Source organism: Lissotriton helveticus, chromosome 5_1 (genome assembly GCF_964261635.1).
Source record: "Lissotriton helveticus chromosome 5_1, aLisHel1.1, whole genome shotgun sequence".
In the NCBI taxonomy this organism is placed as follows: domain Eukaryota; kingdom Metazoa; phylum Chordata; class Amphibia; order Caudata; family Salamandridae; genus Lissotriton; species Lissotriton helveticus.
In genome coordinates this window covers 1,282,390,901-1,282,408,623 of record NC_136065.1, presented here as the reverse complement: position 1 = coordinate 1,282,408,623, position 17,723 = coordinate 1,282,390,901, and the positions used below count along the sequence as shown (strand labels likewise).

The 17,723-nt window shown below is 44.0% G+C and overlaps 1 protein-coding gene across 2 annotated transcripts in view; it reads left to right on the top strand.

Annotated features, from left to right (window-relative positions):
• KLHL12 (kelch like family member 12) overlaps nucleotides 1–17,723 on the top strand; it is a 557,433-nt gene that overhangs the window by 366,363 nt on the left and 173,347 nt on the right. For both annotated transcript variants that reach the window (XM_078644106.1, XM_078644107.1), the window contains exon 7: nucleotides 12,214–12,320. In XM_078644106.1, coding sequence (XP_078500232.1) covers nucleotides 12,214–12,320 — 107 coding nt within the window. The remainder of the gene's footprint in view (nucleotides 1–12,213; nucleotides 12,321–17,723) is intronic.

Here is a 17,723-nt window from a genome sequence, read left to right as displayed (position 1 = left end):
TCTCCCAAAAAATAGGCGGGATTTTTAAACTCCTCAAACAAACCACCTTCAAACCAGTATCTCCTCCTCTTGAAATTTTTAAGCTGCAGGCACGGGGTGCGGTGATCTACGGGGGCGAGTTATGGGGACACTGCTGCCACCCAGACATTATCACCACCGAAAACAAGTTTATTAGGCAGCTGTTATCTCTACCACCTGGCACGCCCCTTCTCCCCATTAGATTAGATTTGGGCCTTAGATCAATAAAGGAGGAACTAGGTCTAAAACCTCGTGCCTTTTGGAGACGACTATGGGCGACTCCCGAATTGGCCAGTTATAGGAGTGAATTGACTGAACTCCTACAGCTGCCAAACATATGGAATATCCCATGGTTCAAACATATTAGGCAAGAGTTTGACAGATTGGCTTATCACCAAGTTTGGAGGAACCCCGCAGAAGCGTGTAGTGGGTTACCCCGGCGGGAATTGGTGAAAAAATATTACCCAAAAAATTTGTCTGATTGCCAATCTAACCCCAAAACAGGGCCATTAACTACGTCATTTCTCGACCAAAAGGATAACTACAAATTTGAGCCTGTCTTGGACATAATTAGCCCGATCGCATCTAGGAAGCTATACCTCCTATGGAGATATGACTCCCTACCGCTCAGAGGTCTAACAACACGATGGTACCGTGACGCCCCTGCAAACTGCACAGTGTGCGATGCTGAAATAGAGTCGGATGTACACATGGTCTTCTTCTGCCCCTCCTACATGACTCCTAGGAAGAAGTGGATAATTCCCATCTGCAAAAATCTGGGCATCAGGCACCACCACCAATCATATCGAATATTAAAAACTGACCTGTCGCCATGTATTGTTTTTAGGGTTACGAAATTCCTGGCTTCAATGTGGAATATCAGGAGGAAAAGTCTGGAATAATGAATTATTACGAACGGTGTAACCTGGTAGAGGGTAACGGGTTTATGTTGTATTAAAGGGGTAGTTCAAGGGACACGCTCGTTTCAGGATGTTGGAAAATGTGTGTCTTATTTCCTTTTTAAATTTTTCATAGTAATTGATGTTTTAACCTTTTTAAAGCTGTATTTTACTGTACTTCTTTTATGACATTCATATGTCGAAATAAAGATAATTGAATGAATGAGTATGTCTCACTATGAACTCTAAAATCCACCCTTAAGTCTAAATCTCCAGATTCAGCAATGCTGCCACGTTGGCGGAATTTTCTGCTTTCACAAATGCATTTCTTTTTTTTAATCATCTTTTTTTTAACTGTTTGCTCAATTGACCACAGATGACAGTAGTTACAGTAATTTGTACCCAATTGACAATTCACTCTTACCTCCTTTGGCTCCCGGGTGGACATAAGGACATCAATAGTATTCATTTCAGGAAACACAACCCCTACTAGTATATACATATAATCGACAAGGCCACCCCTTCAAACAAAAACAGAGCTGCTCTTTCTCCTAGCCATATCTCTATGGGTGATGGTCCTCCATACCCAATCCCAGTCTATACTTTTGCCATGACAAATGCATTTTCCTAGTGTAAAATTACACTAATCCAGATCCTGTATACATATTTGCCAAAAAAGTTAATTAGTCCGCATAGATTGCGTAGAGCAGTACATATTTAGAGATTTAGAGACATTGGAAATCACAGTGCCCATTCTGCATCAATTTAGACTTCAGAGTGGTCTCCCTCCACCACAAAGTGATTTGCTGTCTATGAGAAGGTGATGGCAGAGGAGGACATAGCACCAGCCAGTTGTGAAAATCCCAGCTTCCTGAAATACAGTCCACTGCCGTGAAAAAGCTGATCAGATATTTTTTCCGCAGATCACCCTGAAGTTGTAGAGTTCCGGAGGAACAGTTTTTTAAAAAAGATTCCAAACTTTGTTCTGGTGCCCAAACAACCACAGAAGTACACTTCTAAGGCCTGGGCACCTTGGGCTCAGTTATTCACGGCTTCCCTCACTGCAGACAGCAGGTCCAGTCCTCTTCTGATTGTCTGCAGGCCCAGTAAGTGTCCTGAGGATGGACTTTAGTGTGCCACATTTATGCCTGTCACCGGCTAGTGGGTGGGGGTGACCCCTGGTCACTCCTAATCAATGGGGTGAAAGCTACTGGTGGCAACTATGCTAACTTTTTCTGTAGTTCCTGTTTGCCCTACTGCAAAAAATCCCACAGTGCACCTCACTCTCAAAATTCACGATGGGCAATCCCTAACCCCCTTTATGCAGAGCGTGTGTCCATCCATAGTTGTGGCCAGGGGAATGAGCAGTCCTCTCCTCTGGGGTCATGCAAAACAAATTCTGGGGGTAGCTTTCCTCCTGCTGGATTTGGTCCCAGCCTGACTAGGAAGGCAAAAGTTAGGTGGCCTTTCCAATTGTCACCTAACATTTGGTTGTGATTGGGCAGGTCCCTTTGAATTTAATTAAGTTCCTTGGCCCAACCCAGCTTGTCGTCTTTATGGTGATGGGGGGAGGGGAGGGGAGGAGAAAACTCCCCACTCCCAGGCCATCATATTGTCTCTGGGGGCAGTTTTTATACGTCTTTCATATCTAATTCACGCTAAATTCAAGCTGAGCAGTTGCTGGAGAGCCAATGCAACAACTTCGTGCAGGGTAAAAGTATCTTTCTAAAGGTTACCTTTCCAGTATATTTAATGATAATCAGGCTACAACATTGGATTGCATTTTTATTAAATGCAAAAATAAGTATTTGAATGGAATCTGTAGCTGGTGCAGTTCAAAAGGTATACCTTAAAGAGGATAATCTATACTTTGATTTTTCCTATGTTGCATCTGCAGCCGGACCAGTGACAATGTTTTTTTTTTAAGCCTAATTACTGTGGGAACATGCCATTTCTGATGTCATACATGTTCCACACTTCAGTATTATGCGTCGTGCCATGTCTTCAGCAAGGTGCACTTAGGGGTGACTTATTTATAATTTAAAGTCATGTTTTCCTACCGGTCCAGTGGGTGATTTTCACAGGTCTGGGCATCAGGGTTGAAGCTGCTACTGTCAGCCTACACAGAGTAGGCTTAAAGCCATGTTTTCACTGCTGCTGTAGTGTGATGACACAATAGGTGCTGCATTCCACAAGGGGAATTTCTTTCCATGCCCTAGGTGTACTTCTGCATCCTGGAAATAGGAAAGTTAAATGTGGCAGTCAGGTCTTACATAAATTTTAACATGTTTAAGCTGTCAGAGCACATACACAGGGCACTGGAAGGCAGTATCCTAGTGTTAAGAGTTAAAGATTACCAGCAGGTAAGTCCCAAAATGAAAAACTAGTGGTGACTCCACACAACAAGGAGTCAGTTTGCTATCCCCCCGCCCCTTCCACATTTTCTACCTGCATTGCACCCAGGGGTAAGGGAAGGTGGTCATGGTATTAACATTTTGCACTCGGGGTGGGGGGGTTGCAACGCATTCACCTTCACCACAAACAGCATGCCAGTGCCTGCCCCACCTTGCTAATGTTTTCAATTGCACCAGTATTATCCTGCTGTGACCTGTCAAACATGGTAAGAGAGGGGTGCCTCTGCCTGACTTTGGATATTAGTGGCATTTGCCCATGAAGGCATAGCTGAGTCTACACCTGCATGAATAAATTCAACTTGAAAAGCACTTCATGCAGAATTTGTGCATATTGTGGCAATTCATTAGCAAACAGGACTGCTGGAACCACTAAGCTAACAAGATACTTGTTAACAACATCACAGGTTTGGGGTGGGTGGTGCTGCCTCAACCCTTAGCATGTCCCATGTTTGCTGTTAAGTCTGCTGTTATGCATGCTCATCTGTAATAATAGCTGGGATGGACTACCACTGCAGAAGGTAGTGACTATGCCCTATAAAGAAACAACTCATAGCCGTAGTAGTTAAATTATGTAACTAGCCCATCAAGTCACATTCTCAGTGTGCATCCTGTGCAGACTACATATACAGCTTTAGTGGGAGGGGCTGAAGTCTACTGACTGACCAGCAGCTTTATTTACTCTGAATTCCAGAGGTGAGTGAGTCAAAGGTTGGAGTACCCTACAAGGTGAAGGGCACAACATTCAGTCTCCAGAGATGGGCAATATAATCAGATCCGTCACTGTATTGACAGGTGATGACTGAAAACTCAGATGACTGGGGAGCTGAGCTCACTGCACAAGAGGAAGTGTTTGGGAGTTAGTTTGACTGGGTGTCAAAGTGCAGATTCTCAGGGAGACTGAGGGCCTGGAGAGCTAGAAAGGTTCTTGGTGTATAAGGGCATATTACTTGCCTCTGGCAGTGGGGCTCTAGTAAAGAGATGTTGATTGAATAATAGCTATTATTCGGGTGAGGACTCAAACTCTTGGTTCAGATGGAGGAGTGGGTATATGCTAGCAAGGAGTTTTGTTGGTGTCAAATGGATGAGTGAGCATTAAAGTGCCTTGAAGATGGATGAATGCTTCTAAAATCTAGCAGATGATATCTCAGAGATAGCAGCAGGACATTGGGTCTGATGGCTTGTAATGGTGTCTAATTCCAAGCTGAATGTTGATATAGGGGATTTTGGGGCCAGCTAACGTATTGTGAGGGCAAGTTAATTGGTACTGTAAAAGTTCTGAGAGTGAGCCAAGGCTCAAAGACAGCAGCTGGAGGGTAGTGAAGGGGTTGTGAGAGTATCCAGTGTGTCTGTGGGCCAACCTAGTGGACTAACATCTGACTGAGATGCTTAGACGTTCAAGTTAGGGACACTGTAGGAAGCTGGCTCTGTATATACTATACCAAAGTAAGGTATAGTGTGCAGAGTCCAGTGGATCCCCAGAGGTATAGCAGAGGCTAAAGTAGATAATACCTTACTCTCTTTTGTGGTAGTGTGGTTGAGCAGTCAGGCTTATCAGAGGGTTATGTTAAGCATTTGTTGTACACACTCGGGCAAGATATATCACCACACACTCAACGGCTGAATCCAGACCAATTCTTTGTACAAAAAGTTGTTACTTTATTTTTATTACTAGAGCCAAGATTTACTTAGTAGCAGGTAAGTGATACTTGCAATACAATAATACTTTTTCAAAATACGATGTGTATTGGTTTTGCAGAAGCATACAAGTTACTTTGCAGTAGAGAATATGTGTTGTACACACTTGCAATTACTTAAGATTACTTTACTGTTTTTGCAAAACAAATTAATCACACAGTTTAGGCATTGCAATACATCGTTAAGCAGATTAACTCATTTGAAGACAGGTTCAACACTTGGAAAAAATTTCAGAGAAAAACCCACAATGCAGTCCTCTGGAGGAAAAAGCAGTGTTAAGTTTGCAGGTCAGTAAACTGTTTTGGTAACTGATTTTTGGGGGGTAGAACCAAGGTTCCCCAAGGTTCAGGTTTGAACACCTGGTGCACCACCAGCGGCACTAGGTGGGCTGGGTGCAGGTTGCAGGGTGCCAATGTTAGCCAATGGGGCACCTTGGTTAGTGGCTGATCACAGGCGGGCCATTCTGTTTTGGGAGGCATGCTTCTGGGGTTAAGGTTAGAGCAAAGGGGATCCCAAGTCAGCACCAAGACCACACCACCAGCGGCCAGGTGCAGGGTGCTTAGACGGTGTCTGGAGTCCATTGCTATCCTATGGAGGTTGTCATCTTTAGATTTTGGCTGCAGACTCGGTCCAGGAAGCCTTACAGGAAGAACCAACAGCTGAGTAGGTAAGTTGAGATGTCCCTCTGAGTCAGGGCACTTCGTGGTCTGGTCACCAGGAAACAGTGTCGGAAACTGTAGGGGTGCCTTTCGACGTCGGGAAGACGCTTACAGGTCCAGTCACAGTGGAGGGGGGGTCGTCATGAAGAGACTGCAGGCTTAGACTCGGGACCTTGAAGGTGACACACCTAGATGGTTTGGAGGTCAGGACCGCTGGTGAAACCCTTCAGGATCGGTGGACCCTTTGGACCATGGGTCATGGAGAGCAAGTGCAGAGGTAAGTCCAGGAACAAGGTCTTGATCTTTTGTGGCCAGAGACACTGTCCTCGGGAGTCTTGAGTCTTTGTTGAAGCAGGGGACGAGTCCTCACCAGGTCTGGAGGTTACCTTTTAGGAACCGTTGTTTTCTTTGCAAGGGGATTCAGAGCTGCAGACAGGCCGGTAGGGCTGAAGCCAAGTCAGTGGGGCCTGGAGTCTTCACTGCTGTGACGTCTTCGGGTTCCAATCTTCTTAGGTCATCGATTCTAAATTCTGGTTTCAGGCCTGCCCCTAAATAATGTATTTAGCGGCGTTTTAGGGGTCTTGAGGCAGTAGCCAATGGGCTACTATCCTTATGGTGACTACACTCTTAGTGTGCTCACCCCACATGGAGGAGTTGGCATAATCCCTGTTCCTGATTGGAGGGTAACAACCAATATATAGGAGTTACAGGGGGAATTAGGTGAGGAGCCCCCCACTCAGACAAATACCAACAAAAGAAGGCCTCACCTTGATTACACCTATCTAAATTGACACAATCTCAGGGTTTTATAAAAAAAAACCTCTCTTAATCCCCCTAGTGTGTTAATTAACACTACTATCATTGGTAACGGTGCACTTTTTACTTTAAAAACGTCATAACAGGTCTAGTTCCACTAGTGTAAAATATAGTGAACAAAGAGAGAGTACCTCACGGTAGCTGCACCCGAGGGGGTGGCTGGCTGGTGATTGCCAGTTTACCCACTTCTCATCATCGCCCACTCTCTCTTTGTTGTGTGTGAAAAAAAAGAAAAATTGCTTTCCCTTTTTCTAAACAATAATCGTGTGGTGAAGAGATAGTGAACGCAACCAATGTGCCCACTATTTACAAAATGTGTGTGTGCTCTGAGAACCCCAGTGAAAATAGTTTGCACTTTTTAAAACCTGGTAAGGCTTGCTGGCCATCCAATTTTATTCCAATGCTACAAGACCTCCCAATTAAAAATGGTTACCAATATACCATAATTATTTTCTCATTGCCAACATGTTTCGCTGGACCCCGTGTCGAAAGATCACGTGTCCTCCGAGTGGCTATTCAGTGTCTAGCCCCCCGTGCCGAGTCCTTCCGGTGTGTACGCATTGATGGTTGTAGGTATGCAGTAACTTGGCAACCATCAGGTCTTGGGAATATGTGAGAGTGAAGATTGAGAATATAGAACCCCCATTAGCCCTGATGAAGTTGCGAGAAAAATTTGCAACAAAACATGTTGGCAATGAGAAAATAATTATGGTGCACGTTTATTATTCTGAAATGTTTGATACCAAATATCCCAGGTTCCAGTAAAGTCATTATGGTGCTAGAAAACTCGTACTTAACAGATTCTAGATCATATATTCAGGATGGCTTTGCTGGGCACTTATAATATGTAAGAATGGCCTTAGATATTATAGGGATCTTCCTGCTCATAAAGAGAGGCCTTACATGAGGTATAGTGGTACAAAAGGGGGTGGTGATGGACGGAGCATCTGAACCAATCAAACACTCACACCCAGTCAAAAGATCTGGGTTTGATCCATCACCGTTCCTTAGCCCACTCTGCCACCCCAGTTCAGACATAGCCATATGCAAATCAGTCTGACCCTGTGCCTCATGGTAACAGTCAAGCCCGAACTGCCAAGCCATGCCTTCCCTGGACCGGAAACAAGCTTCCGAGGACTGGTTTCTGGCATTACAGCCGTCTTCAGCCCGGCTTGCTTGAATCCAGTGGCAAAGTGAGCATGGGACTCAACGTCTGGGCATACCCTGCCACACTTATGGCGGCCAAAGCGGTACAAAAGGGGGTGGTGATGGACGGAGCATATGAACCAATCAAACACTCGTACCCAATCAAAAGATCTGGGTTTGATCCATCACCGTTCTCTAGCCCACTCTGCCACCCCAGTTCAGACAGTTACATGAGGTATAGGGCAGCCTGCCTTAAGGGTGACTTACCGAGGCCTCATACAGTGCCGGGCAAACATGTGACACAGGGATGTGTGCCATGTTGACTCTTCACTTTTAGCTGCACCAAAACATGCAGGCTGCGGTGGCAGTGGTGCATGTTTGTAGTCCGGTCTCTGAGGGTGGCATAATACATGCTGCAGTCCTCAGAGGCCTTTCCTTGGCTACCATGCCCTTGGTACCTTATCCCATCCTCGTCGCCAATGTTGAAATCAAAGAAGTCTTGTAGACAGTTCTTGTAGTTGGTAGTTTATTCATCTAGTTACAGCTTAATAGGTTCCAATTTACGCCCCACCAGGAGCAGCCTTCTGGCTGCTCAGCCCATCTTCTCCAACTGCTCTCTCACCAGTACAAACATTCCTAACGTTCCAAATTACATCATATTGTCTGAGCATCAGGCAGAGAACAAGGGCAGGGAAGATGTAATACTTAACAAGCAGATGACTACAGTATCCCTTATAAGAGACTTGCAGGTAGGCCAGAGTTGTGCCAATTGTGGAAACAATGGTACAGGTTAGGGAAAGAGCACATGCTTTGAGAACCTGATTATCAGGGGCCCAGGGCACACGCTGTCAAATTGAATCAGGTATCTGGCAAAAGGTTAGGGGGAAACCATGCAGAAAGGGCAGTTACCTACAGGCTCTCAGAAGCCTCTGAATTCGGACAAGGAACTCTGACAGCCTATGTTGTGTTTCTTTGTAGATGGAGGGTGTCGGAGGGCTTTGATGAGCTGCATTTTGGGACTGATGCTCCTCTATCGAACGAAGTGGGAATTCTAGCAGGGGAATTCTGATGGTGTCTGGATGTTGGTGTAGTTGAGTGGGGAGGCACATAATGGTCTTTAATAGTGAGTTGAGGGCATAGGATGGAGCCAGGGAGCAGGGTGAGGGGTTCTGAAAGGTTGGTGTGAGACTGTGGTCTGACGTATAGGTCCTGAAGTGGTCGTGATAGGAGGATGAAACGCTTTTAGTTATTTCTGCAGAGCCGGCAGGAAATCTAGAGGGTCGCCAAAATAGCACTTCTCCTTGCAGTCGGCCATGACAACAGAGCTCTCTCCTTTGTGCTTATTTTGACTGAGCCAAATCTGAAGATAGTATCGCACAAATGTATTGGCATCACGGTTCTGTGTTCCCACAGATTCAGACTTGGATGTAAATGTATGGCTTGTGGTACAGTTGTTACTGCATATTTTACCAAATAAACTGCATGTTGCTTTCACCATCCCTTTCACCAGCCAAATCCGGGCAAAAACCATTCAGTTTTATTCCTAACATGATGTGTAATTATTGCATCACTTATGCAGTATTACTTTATCCCTCCAAATTAACAGGACGGCAAAAATAGTGGCATTATGTTAGTGCTGATTGTGGCTATAAATAGATTCTACAACAGCATTCCAAAGGAAGTTATTAGTGATATTTACATACAGAAGTGCTTGCCCGGGGTACAGTAGTGCACAATTGGAGGTATTGAACATAAGATTGCACAGTAGGTGGCTTCAATATTACACCATGTTATGCTGGCTAAGAAAGCCCATCCAAACATTCAATTTCAAAGGTTTGAATCCCAACAGTGAGGTTTCAAACCTTCATTCTTTTTAACTGGATTCAATGAGTACCATTGAGCTGACTGATATTAACAAATATAATATGGCATTCAGTTAGTGCTGTGTGCCATGTGAATAACCACCATAATTCTGTATGCTCTTGCTTACGGTGCAGTTTCACTATGGATGTCGCCGATTTAAATATAAATGCAAAATTGTGGGAAAAGTGCTTTTGAAAAAAATGGCTTTTAATGCCATTAGTGCTTTTATATATTTGATTGTGCGCTCCCAAATGTACACATCTCGTTTATATATTTGGGCAGTTAGGTTTGAACCAATACTCCGAGGAAGTGGCCCAGTAGTTTGTGGCAACTACTGCATCCCAACAGTGGCTACTGCTTACAATCCAATGCCAGATGAGGGCCCATTTGCCTTGCATTGGGCCCATGGTGGCCTTGCTACACCACCGTGAAAGCCAGACGTACATCCTTAGCTAGCTCATTTCTTTGTGAGTGGAACAAGATTTTGCAGAGTATATCTTTATATTGTAAATATCAGGGTGTTTATACAACATGTGGTTGTGTGCTCACAGTTATGGGCAGCACAACAAGTGACATGTGGCACAGTGAGACGAAGTAAATAGCCCAAGACTTAAAAGTGAAAAATGGCAAAACCGGGGAGATTTCCTTGATCCTCAGCAACGTAGGCATTTGGCTGCAAGTTGAATCTGGATTTATTTACAATAACAATTTGTGAAATAATGTAAATGCTTAAAATTAAATTTGCGAGAGTAATTCACAAGCTGTTTACTCAGAGAAAAAGTAAGACAGAGGGCAGTGATACAACCTGAACTCTGCTGTATTCATAAGTTCATCATAATGAAAGTACTAGCGTATTCAAAGCCCTACTGTTATCAGACAACTAGTCTAAACAGAGCTAATTCATAAGCTATGCCTCTGTATGCAGAGCATGTAAACATTAAAAATTTCGAGGTAAATCGAGTCCTGATATGTTTAGATTTCCGTCTGACCAGAGCCGTCCTGGAATCCAACCTCTGACGTAACATGAGCACTGGATTAATCAGTAAGGCTGTTAAAATATCTTTGATATAATGCAAATCTTGCTATATTGTGTCATCTTATTGGAAGATACCGTTTGAGACCAATATTTTTTAACAGAACAAGCAGATGTCTGAAGCATCTAGTCTTTTAAGGAAGTAGACTTCTTATAAAATTCTACACCCCTGGTTTGGGAATGTTGCTATATGTTTCTCCCTCTATTGTATGCACAAAGACAGCATGATGTATTTCATGATTCATATGGCCCCCAAATAGTTTGGTTTTCAGAACCACAAGGCCTATCTGTGGCAACTCCAATCTGTGTACCTTTTTGGGTGAAGGTAGTCACAGAATAAACTAGCAGTCAATCGAGAAATCGGGAAAATGTCCGAGGTAGCAATATAAAGAGAGCAAGTGGCTCATGTTTGTTTATTGAGTGTTTGGAAGGTGAATTAATCAAGTCTAGAGCAGTCTTAGTTCTGTTTATTTTCTCACATGTAGCGGTTTCTCACATTCAAGTGGATCCCTGCAAATCCTATCAACGTGCTTGGTGCATACAGGGAACCTTTATGATTTTCTTTTCAAAATAAAATGGTCGAAAAACCTTATTTAATCTAAGCCACCTACATCCATCATTCTCAAACTCCATCCACATTGGGATTTGAGAAGGTATCTATATATTCTGGTCCATTAGCAATTTGCTCCCCTCACTGCCAGAGCATGACACCGGTGATAACAAAGACAGCCATTTGAGTGTCGATAGATATGAGTCTCAAGCCCCTGGTGCTGCTTACGCAGTGTTCTATTAAGTCATGTTCGTCATTAAGAGCTAATCTTAAAGGTAAGTTCACCTGTGTTTGATTGTTGCCATTTAGTGTGGCTGCAGCGCAGGTATGTCGGGCGCGACACTTGCTCTCAAGAGCAAATGCTCTGGTTGCTTTTACCATGTGTGAAACATCTTTGTCTAAGTGCTCAGGGGGCTCTTTAGAGGTGCCATCCCGCTCTATGTATTCCAGAATTACACCTTTCAGACTGTTCAACTCTCTGTAATGACTCATTTATTTAAGGGGGTGGTTTGGGCTTTCGGAGCCACGTAGTTGAGTAACTTGGACTTTCCTTTTCTTTTGATTCTTAAATACTTAAAATTACGTTGCTCTGGTTCTCCCTTTTGTAATTCTAATTAAGCATGGAAAACTTTGCTTCAAGTTTTATTGTCTACTGGCCTATTGGATTTCAGTCAAATGGCCCGAAAGCACTGGTGGGGTCAGTAGACTTGTATTGCTCTGAAGAAAATGAAATGCTGTTCTAGACCAATTCCAACGGGTGTGGGATCTGGACCTTGTCTATAATCCATTTGAATGCTATTGGATGAATACATTTTACAGTTGTAGTTGTTTTGGGGGGTTTCTTCTCTTGGCATTACATTATTAATATATTTTGGAATTTGATAGTTTTCGTGTTTCACACACTCCTTTGGCAATTTTGTGAAATGTATCCAATGTTTCATTCCTTGTGATTCTAGTTCAACTCAAATTAGTTTAAAGGAAAATAAAGGTTGTATTTTTGCTACTGAAACATGGAAACAGCAAAATGCTTCTTAGACCGTTTTTTTGCAGAACAGCTGTTCTTTAAAAGACCGTGTTTGATTGACTTTGTGTTGATCGCTATCACTTGTTTTTCTTGCAGGGGCTAATGAAGTGCTACTTGTAATTGGAGGTTTTGGGAGCCAGCAGTCTCCAATTGACATTGTAGAGAAGTATGACCCCAAAACCCATGAATGGAGCTTTCTGCCGGTAAGAGTAGGAGATGTACATTCGAGAAAAAAGCACATGTTTGGGGGGTTGCTTTGCTCAGATGAGGAACCCTTTATTGAATAAGGTGCCGCATCAGAAAGGTTACTGCTACTTGTGTGTCCAAGAAACAATTCTGTTTTTTATGTAGCTTAACAGCTCAGTGCTTTATTGCTACTCAATTGAATATTGTTTAAAATCCCACTAATGCTGTCATTTAAGATCCAAAGTCTTATAGGCTCCATCAAGAAAATTCCACAACTCAGCCAAGAGATTATTCAAGTGAAATTCGATTTTATTGTATTCCTCATAATTTTGGGCCAGTTTCACAAATATGTGACATTTTGGAGCAAGTTAACCCATTCACCTAAAGGTTCAGGTATACAGAATTGCTCTAAAATTGCATGAAGATCAGCATACCTCAGTAGGAAGAGATTCTTTGGTGTGCTGTAAATCTCATTTGACTCTGCAAAAATGTGAAGAATAAAAATACATAAAAGGTGCTGAATGAGTTTCAAGTTTTAATTTTTTAAGAGAACTTGAACATTCAGTTTGCAAACTGCTATTTGGATTTTGAAATATACCTGGTTGGTTGGCTGTTTGCTGTGAAAGCCATTGTACAGTATAAAGGTTAGCAAACCCAAATCAGACATTTGTAATCTTGAAGTATAGAGATTTGTAGGGGAGTAGAGAGCACACACCCCAAAAGGAAAAAATAAAACTGCATTTTGCTTTCACCAGCCCTTTCCTGGCGAAAACCATTTTCAGTTTTATTCATTATGTGATGTGTAATTAATGCATCACTTAATCATTATTAGTTCATCCCTTCAAATTAACTGAACAGCAAAAATAGCGGCATTATGTCAGTGCTGATTGTGGCCATAAATTGATGCTACAACAGCATTCCACAGGGAGTTATTAGTGCTATTTACACACAGCAGTGCTTACCCGAGGTACAGTATTGCACAATTGGAGGTATGGAACATAAGCTTGCACAGTGGGAGCCTTCTATATTGCATCATGATATGCTGGTCACGAAAGCCAAAATATTCAATTTCAAAGGTTTGAATCCCAACAGTGAGGTTTGAAACCTTCATCCTTTTGAACTGGCTTCTAGGAGTACCATTGAGCTGACAAATATTAACAAATATAGTAGTACACAAAAAACAAGTTGAATTAACCCAGTAAAGAAGGAACACATGGGTGCATTTAAATGTTTTAATCCCTTTCTATAGAATATGTGTTTGAGGCATGTGTGGCTGTAGATCAGAGGTCTTCAAACTTTTGGGTGCCGAGACCCCCCAGTCAACATTTTCAGTCGTAAGGACCCTCTCCTGACAAACATTTCTAAACCTGTAGGCAGGGCTTCTGGAATTACGAGGCAGGTGAGGACCAAATTACACAAAAAGGCTTGACTAAATTGTGTGAGAGGAAAATGTAAATAATTTTATGTGATGCCACGTTATTTTGGGATAGAATTGCTTCATTATTTTGAATTTTTTTGCACACAATAACACAGTACCAGTTTATAACAAAGATGTCTAGTCAACCTTTGTGATGGGCCTTCCACTCCACAGGAATACGTGCTGCCACATTAGAAACTCACCTGGCCCTGGCCGGGAGCACCAGGGGTCCCTAAAACCCTGACGGTCTTGTGCAGAGCTAAGCAATTTACCCATGCCGCTTTCCTCTCACCCCCTCCCTTCCATCCCTCTCGCCTCTCCCAACCCCGTATCCCTCTCTCATATTGCCGGCATTTTATTTATTTCACCCCTTTTTACAACTTCTGAACTCTCCCCATTCAATTTCTCACTTCACCCTTAATCACCGCTTGCCATTCTGTCTTTTCACTGCCCTCATCTCTAACAGTTTCTCGCATTTATCTCATGGCCTCTCTGGCCCCGTCACCTCCCGTGCCCATCTGCACTTCTCATTCACTTCAAGTCTCTCCATTCAAATTGTTGTCTATTTGTATCTTACACCTCTCCAGTCCCCCTATTCATCTTTCTCATCTCTACTTTGTTCATTCACACCTTCTTGAACACATGTCCCTCTCCCCTGTTACCTCCGCACCAGTGCTTAATTAGAGCAGGTGGTTTCTGGTGCGCCGCACTGGCACCTAATTGTGCACACAGGCACTATGACCGTCTGCCACTGTCTGTAATTTAGAGATGAGCAGAACAGCTGTTTATTAATTCAATATACATTAAAAACGATAAACTCCTGACATCCATGCCATTCTTATAGCTTTGGGGGCTTGAAATAGTCACACTTGTACAGTGTTATGGTTGGTAGTTGCATAGGTATTGTCATTGTCCGCACAGGCAAGGCAATGGGTGGGTGGTTAAAGTTGCAGTGGCAACAACAATGCACCTCATCTCTCTGTAGCACCTTTCTGACAAACATTTTTTTCATAGTGCTACGCATAGTTTACTCACACTCCGTTCTGTGATCTGCATAGTACATATTCTTTGTAGCAGGCACATTAACCCTCTGCCCTCTGTGGATGAGAAGAGTGCCCATGTGAGTGCACGGTAGGGAAAGAGGAGTGACTGCAGGGTGAGTGAGGTGGCCATATGAATTTGGGTGTGGATATAAGTGCAGAGTGGGATGAATGAATGCATGGTCAATGATGGGCTTGTTTGAGCGAGTTGCAAATTGAGCAGTGAGGGGGCAGGTGAATGAGGTGTCACATGAGTGCAGGATGAGTGCAGATGAGTAGCGTGACTGCAGGCTGAGGTACAGGTGAACAACGCAAGTGCATTGTGATTGCAGAGTGATCAATGTGAGTGCAGGGTTGGAGGGTGAATGATGTGAGTGCATGGTGATCAGTGTAAGTGCATTGTGATCGCTGTGAGTGCAGGGTGAGCATAAAAGTGAAGTGCGAGAATGAGAAGCGAGTTCTCTGAATACAGGGTGCATTTCCAGACACTTGAAGTAACTCAACATATTATTGACGGCGGTGTAGGGTTTAAGATATAAGTTAAACTATTGCTATTATGACATTAATCAGGTATCGAGGGTTGAGGAAATAAATAATATGCTGATCTTGAAACATACACCCAGTCCTATGATTAGGGTTGCCTGCTCATTATGTTGATGTCCAATACGGTACAAAAATAAGCAGTCACCTAAAGCTGTATATTTCAGCACTCATCTGTGCATACTTGGAAGAGCAAATCTAAATAGAAAGCACTTTTAATTGTGTTCTAGGGCTGCCTCAATGATCCATGACTGATAATTAAAGGGAACAAAGACAGAAAAGTCACATTACGAATGTATTTATTTATGCGTTTTTATATAGCGCGGACGGTACCCGAAGGTGTCAGAGCGCTTCACAATAGGAACAGTAATGTTACATGAGGAGAAAATTACAAGTGAACAAATTACAAAAGTAAAAATTAAGTTACATGAGGCAAAAGTGACACTAGTGAGCAACCAAAATACAAGAGGTAGCAAACGGTACATTACAGGAGGAAAAAGTGATATGTGTGCAGGTTACAAAAGCGTACAAAGTACAAGTTGAGGTATAATACTGCAATAAATGGCAGACACTCAAACACAGGAACAAACGTTACGTAGGCAATGGTGGCACTTGTGCAAGTGTATAAAGCAAACAAAATGTGAGAGGTAGCAAACAGTGTGTTACAAGAGAAATGGCTGGTATTTTTTTCTTCTGGCAACCCTACTTTTTATTTCTTTTCATGAAATGCATTCTCACACTATTGCAGTAAATGTAAAATACAAATGTAAGGAAAAGGCTGAGTTGGGGGCCAGGGGGTACTGGAACTATTAAAAAAACAACTAAGCCTCAGTAACCAGTTTTCAAAAGGTATGTAAATATGCAAATGGTCGTTAACGACCTGTGAAAAACTCAGGGGTGCCGGGCTGTGCTGGAGATAAGACTGCAGACACAGCCCAGCGGAGCTCACAGCAGCTCGAGCTGAGACACACTACGGGGGAGGAGGGGGTCTGAATCCCTGTAGTCCGATGGGCCCGGGCAGAAGTGTGATCGGGAATGCGCGACCCCCTTTCCATCACTCCACGGCCCCCCTGGGGGTCGCGCCCCACACTTTGAAGACCCCTGCTGTAGATACACATGCTGTGCACACTCCTGCCATCTAGTGTTAGGCCAGGATGTGTGGAAGTTGTTTGTTACGCCGTCTGGCTCGGACATGTGCTTCTGTGCTCCAGTTCTACAACGTTGTGGTGCTCCGTTCAATTTACACAGGTTTCGATGTTGCTTTCAATGGCGATTCTGTTAGTTTTGAGTTGATGATTCCTGCTTCGACCCTACGGCTCTCAGGCCTATGTGGGCCTTTGCCTCCAGGACCCCTTCCTTCTCACAACCCCCACCATGTCTCCAGGGTGACCATCCGGCTCGAAATCACAAATAAGCAGAGACAACAGCTCTGACCTTTTCAGCCCCAGGACATCAAGGAGGGACACAATCCACATCCGTCAGTGCATATAAGGAGGCTTTCTCTCCCAACGAGAGCCTCTGGCTTTGGTCTGGAGAGGGAGGATCTTCCACCAACTCAGCCAGCCATGAGTATGGTACTCCTTTCCCCTCACCACCACTCACAAGCTGTGCAGCACCTTTCTGAGGGTCGTCCAGCCATTCTTGAGCACCAGAGAGAGGCTGCCACTGCCTTCAGGCCATGTTCAGGGCGCCTCTACCTTGGCGCTGACCTGACCGTCGGAGTTGAAAACATTAGTGGCGAAGTGGCATCAGAGCCGAAACCCTTGGCGTCGATCATCAAGATGAGCCACGGCTTTGCAACAATCAAGCTGATCCTCCATAAACTCCAAGAGGAGATCAATACCCTGCAGGATCACTTGATGACCATTCCCACACAGGCCGGATTCTCACTTGCCCTCCGGGATCTGCTGCTCAGCCGTCTAAACGGCAGCTGTTCTTCAAGGAAGCTTGGACATGTCCCCTCCACCCAAGCAGCATAAGAAAGTGGACACAGCTACTATCCCTTTGCCTGTCACACTTGCACTTCATCCAGCTCTATAGCACATACCCTCCCCTGCCACTTCTTCAGGTGACCCTATTCACCTCAGGGGTCACCTCACTCCATCATGGGGAGCGAGGTTTGGGGATACCTTTGACACTCCTGATCCCTGGTATACCTATGATGCAGATCCACGAGGAACACAAATCCTGACCTGTACCCTGCGCGTCCCTCCTCTCCGGACGACTCTACGTCTTACCATGAACTGATTGGTATGGCTGCCTCCTTCCACATGGTGGATCTCCGCACTGAGCCTTGGGAGGAGAGCTTCTTTTTGGAGACCCTCTCCTCCATCCACTGCTCCGCTCAGTACCTCCTCATGCTAAAGGTATGCTGTTACACCCTGGATATTTTTCACGACCACATCCGCACCAGGATCGTCACA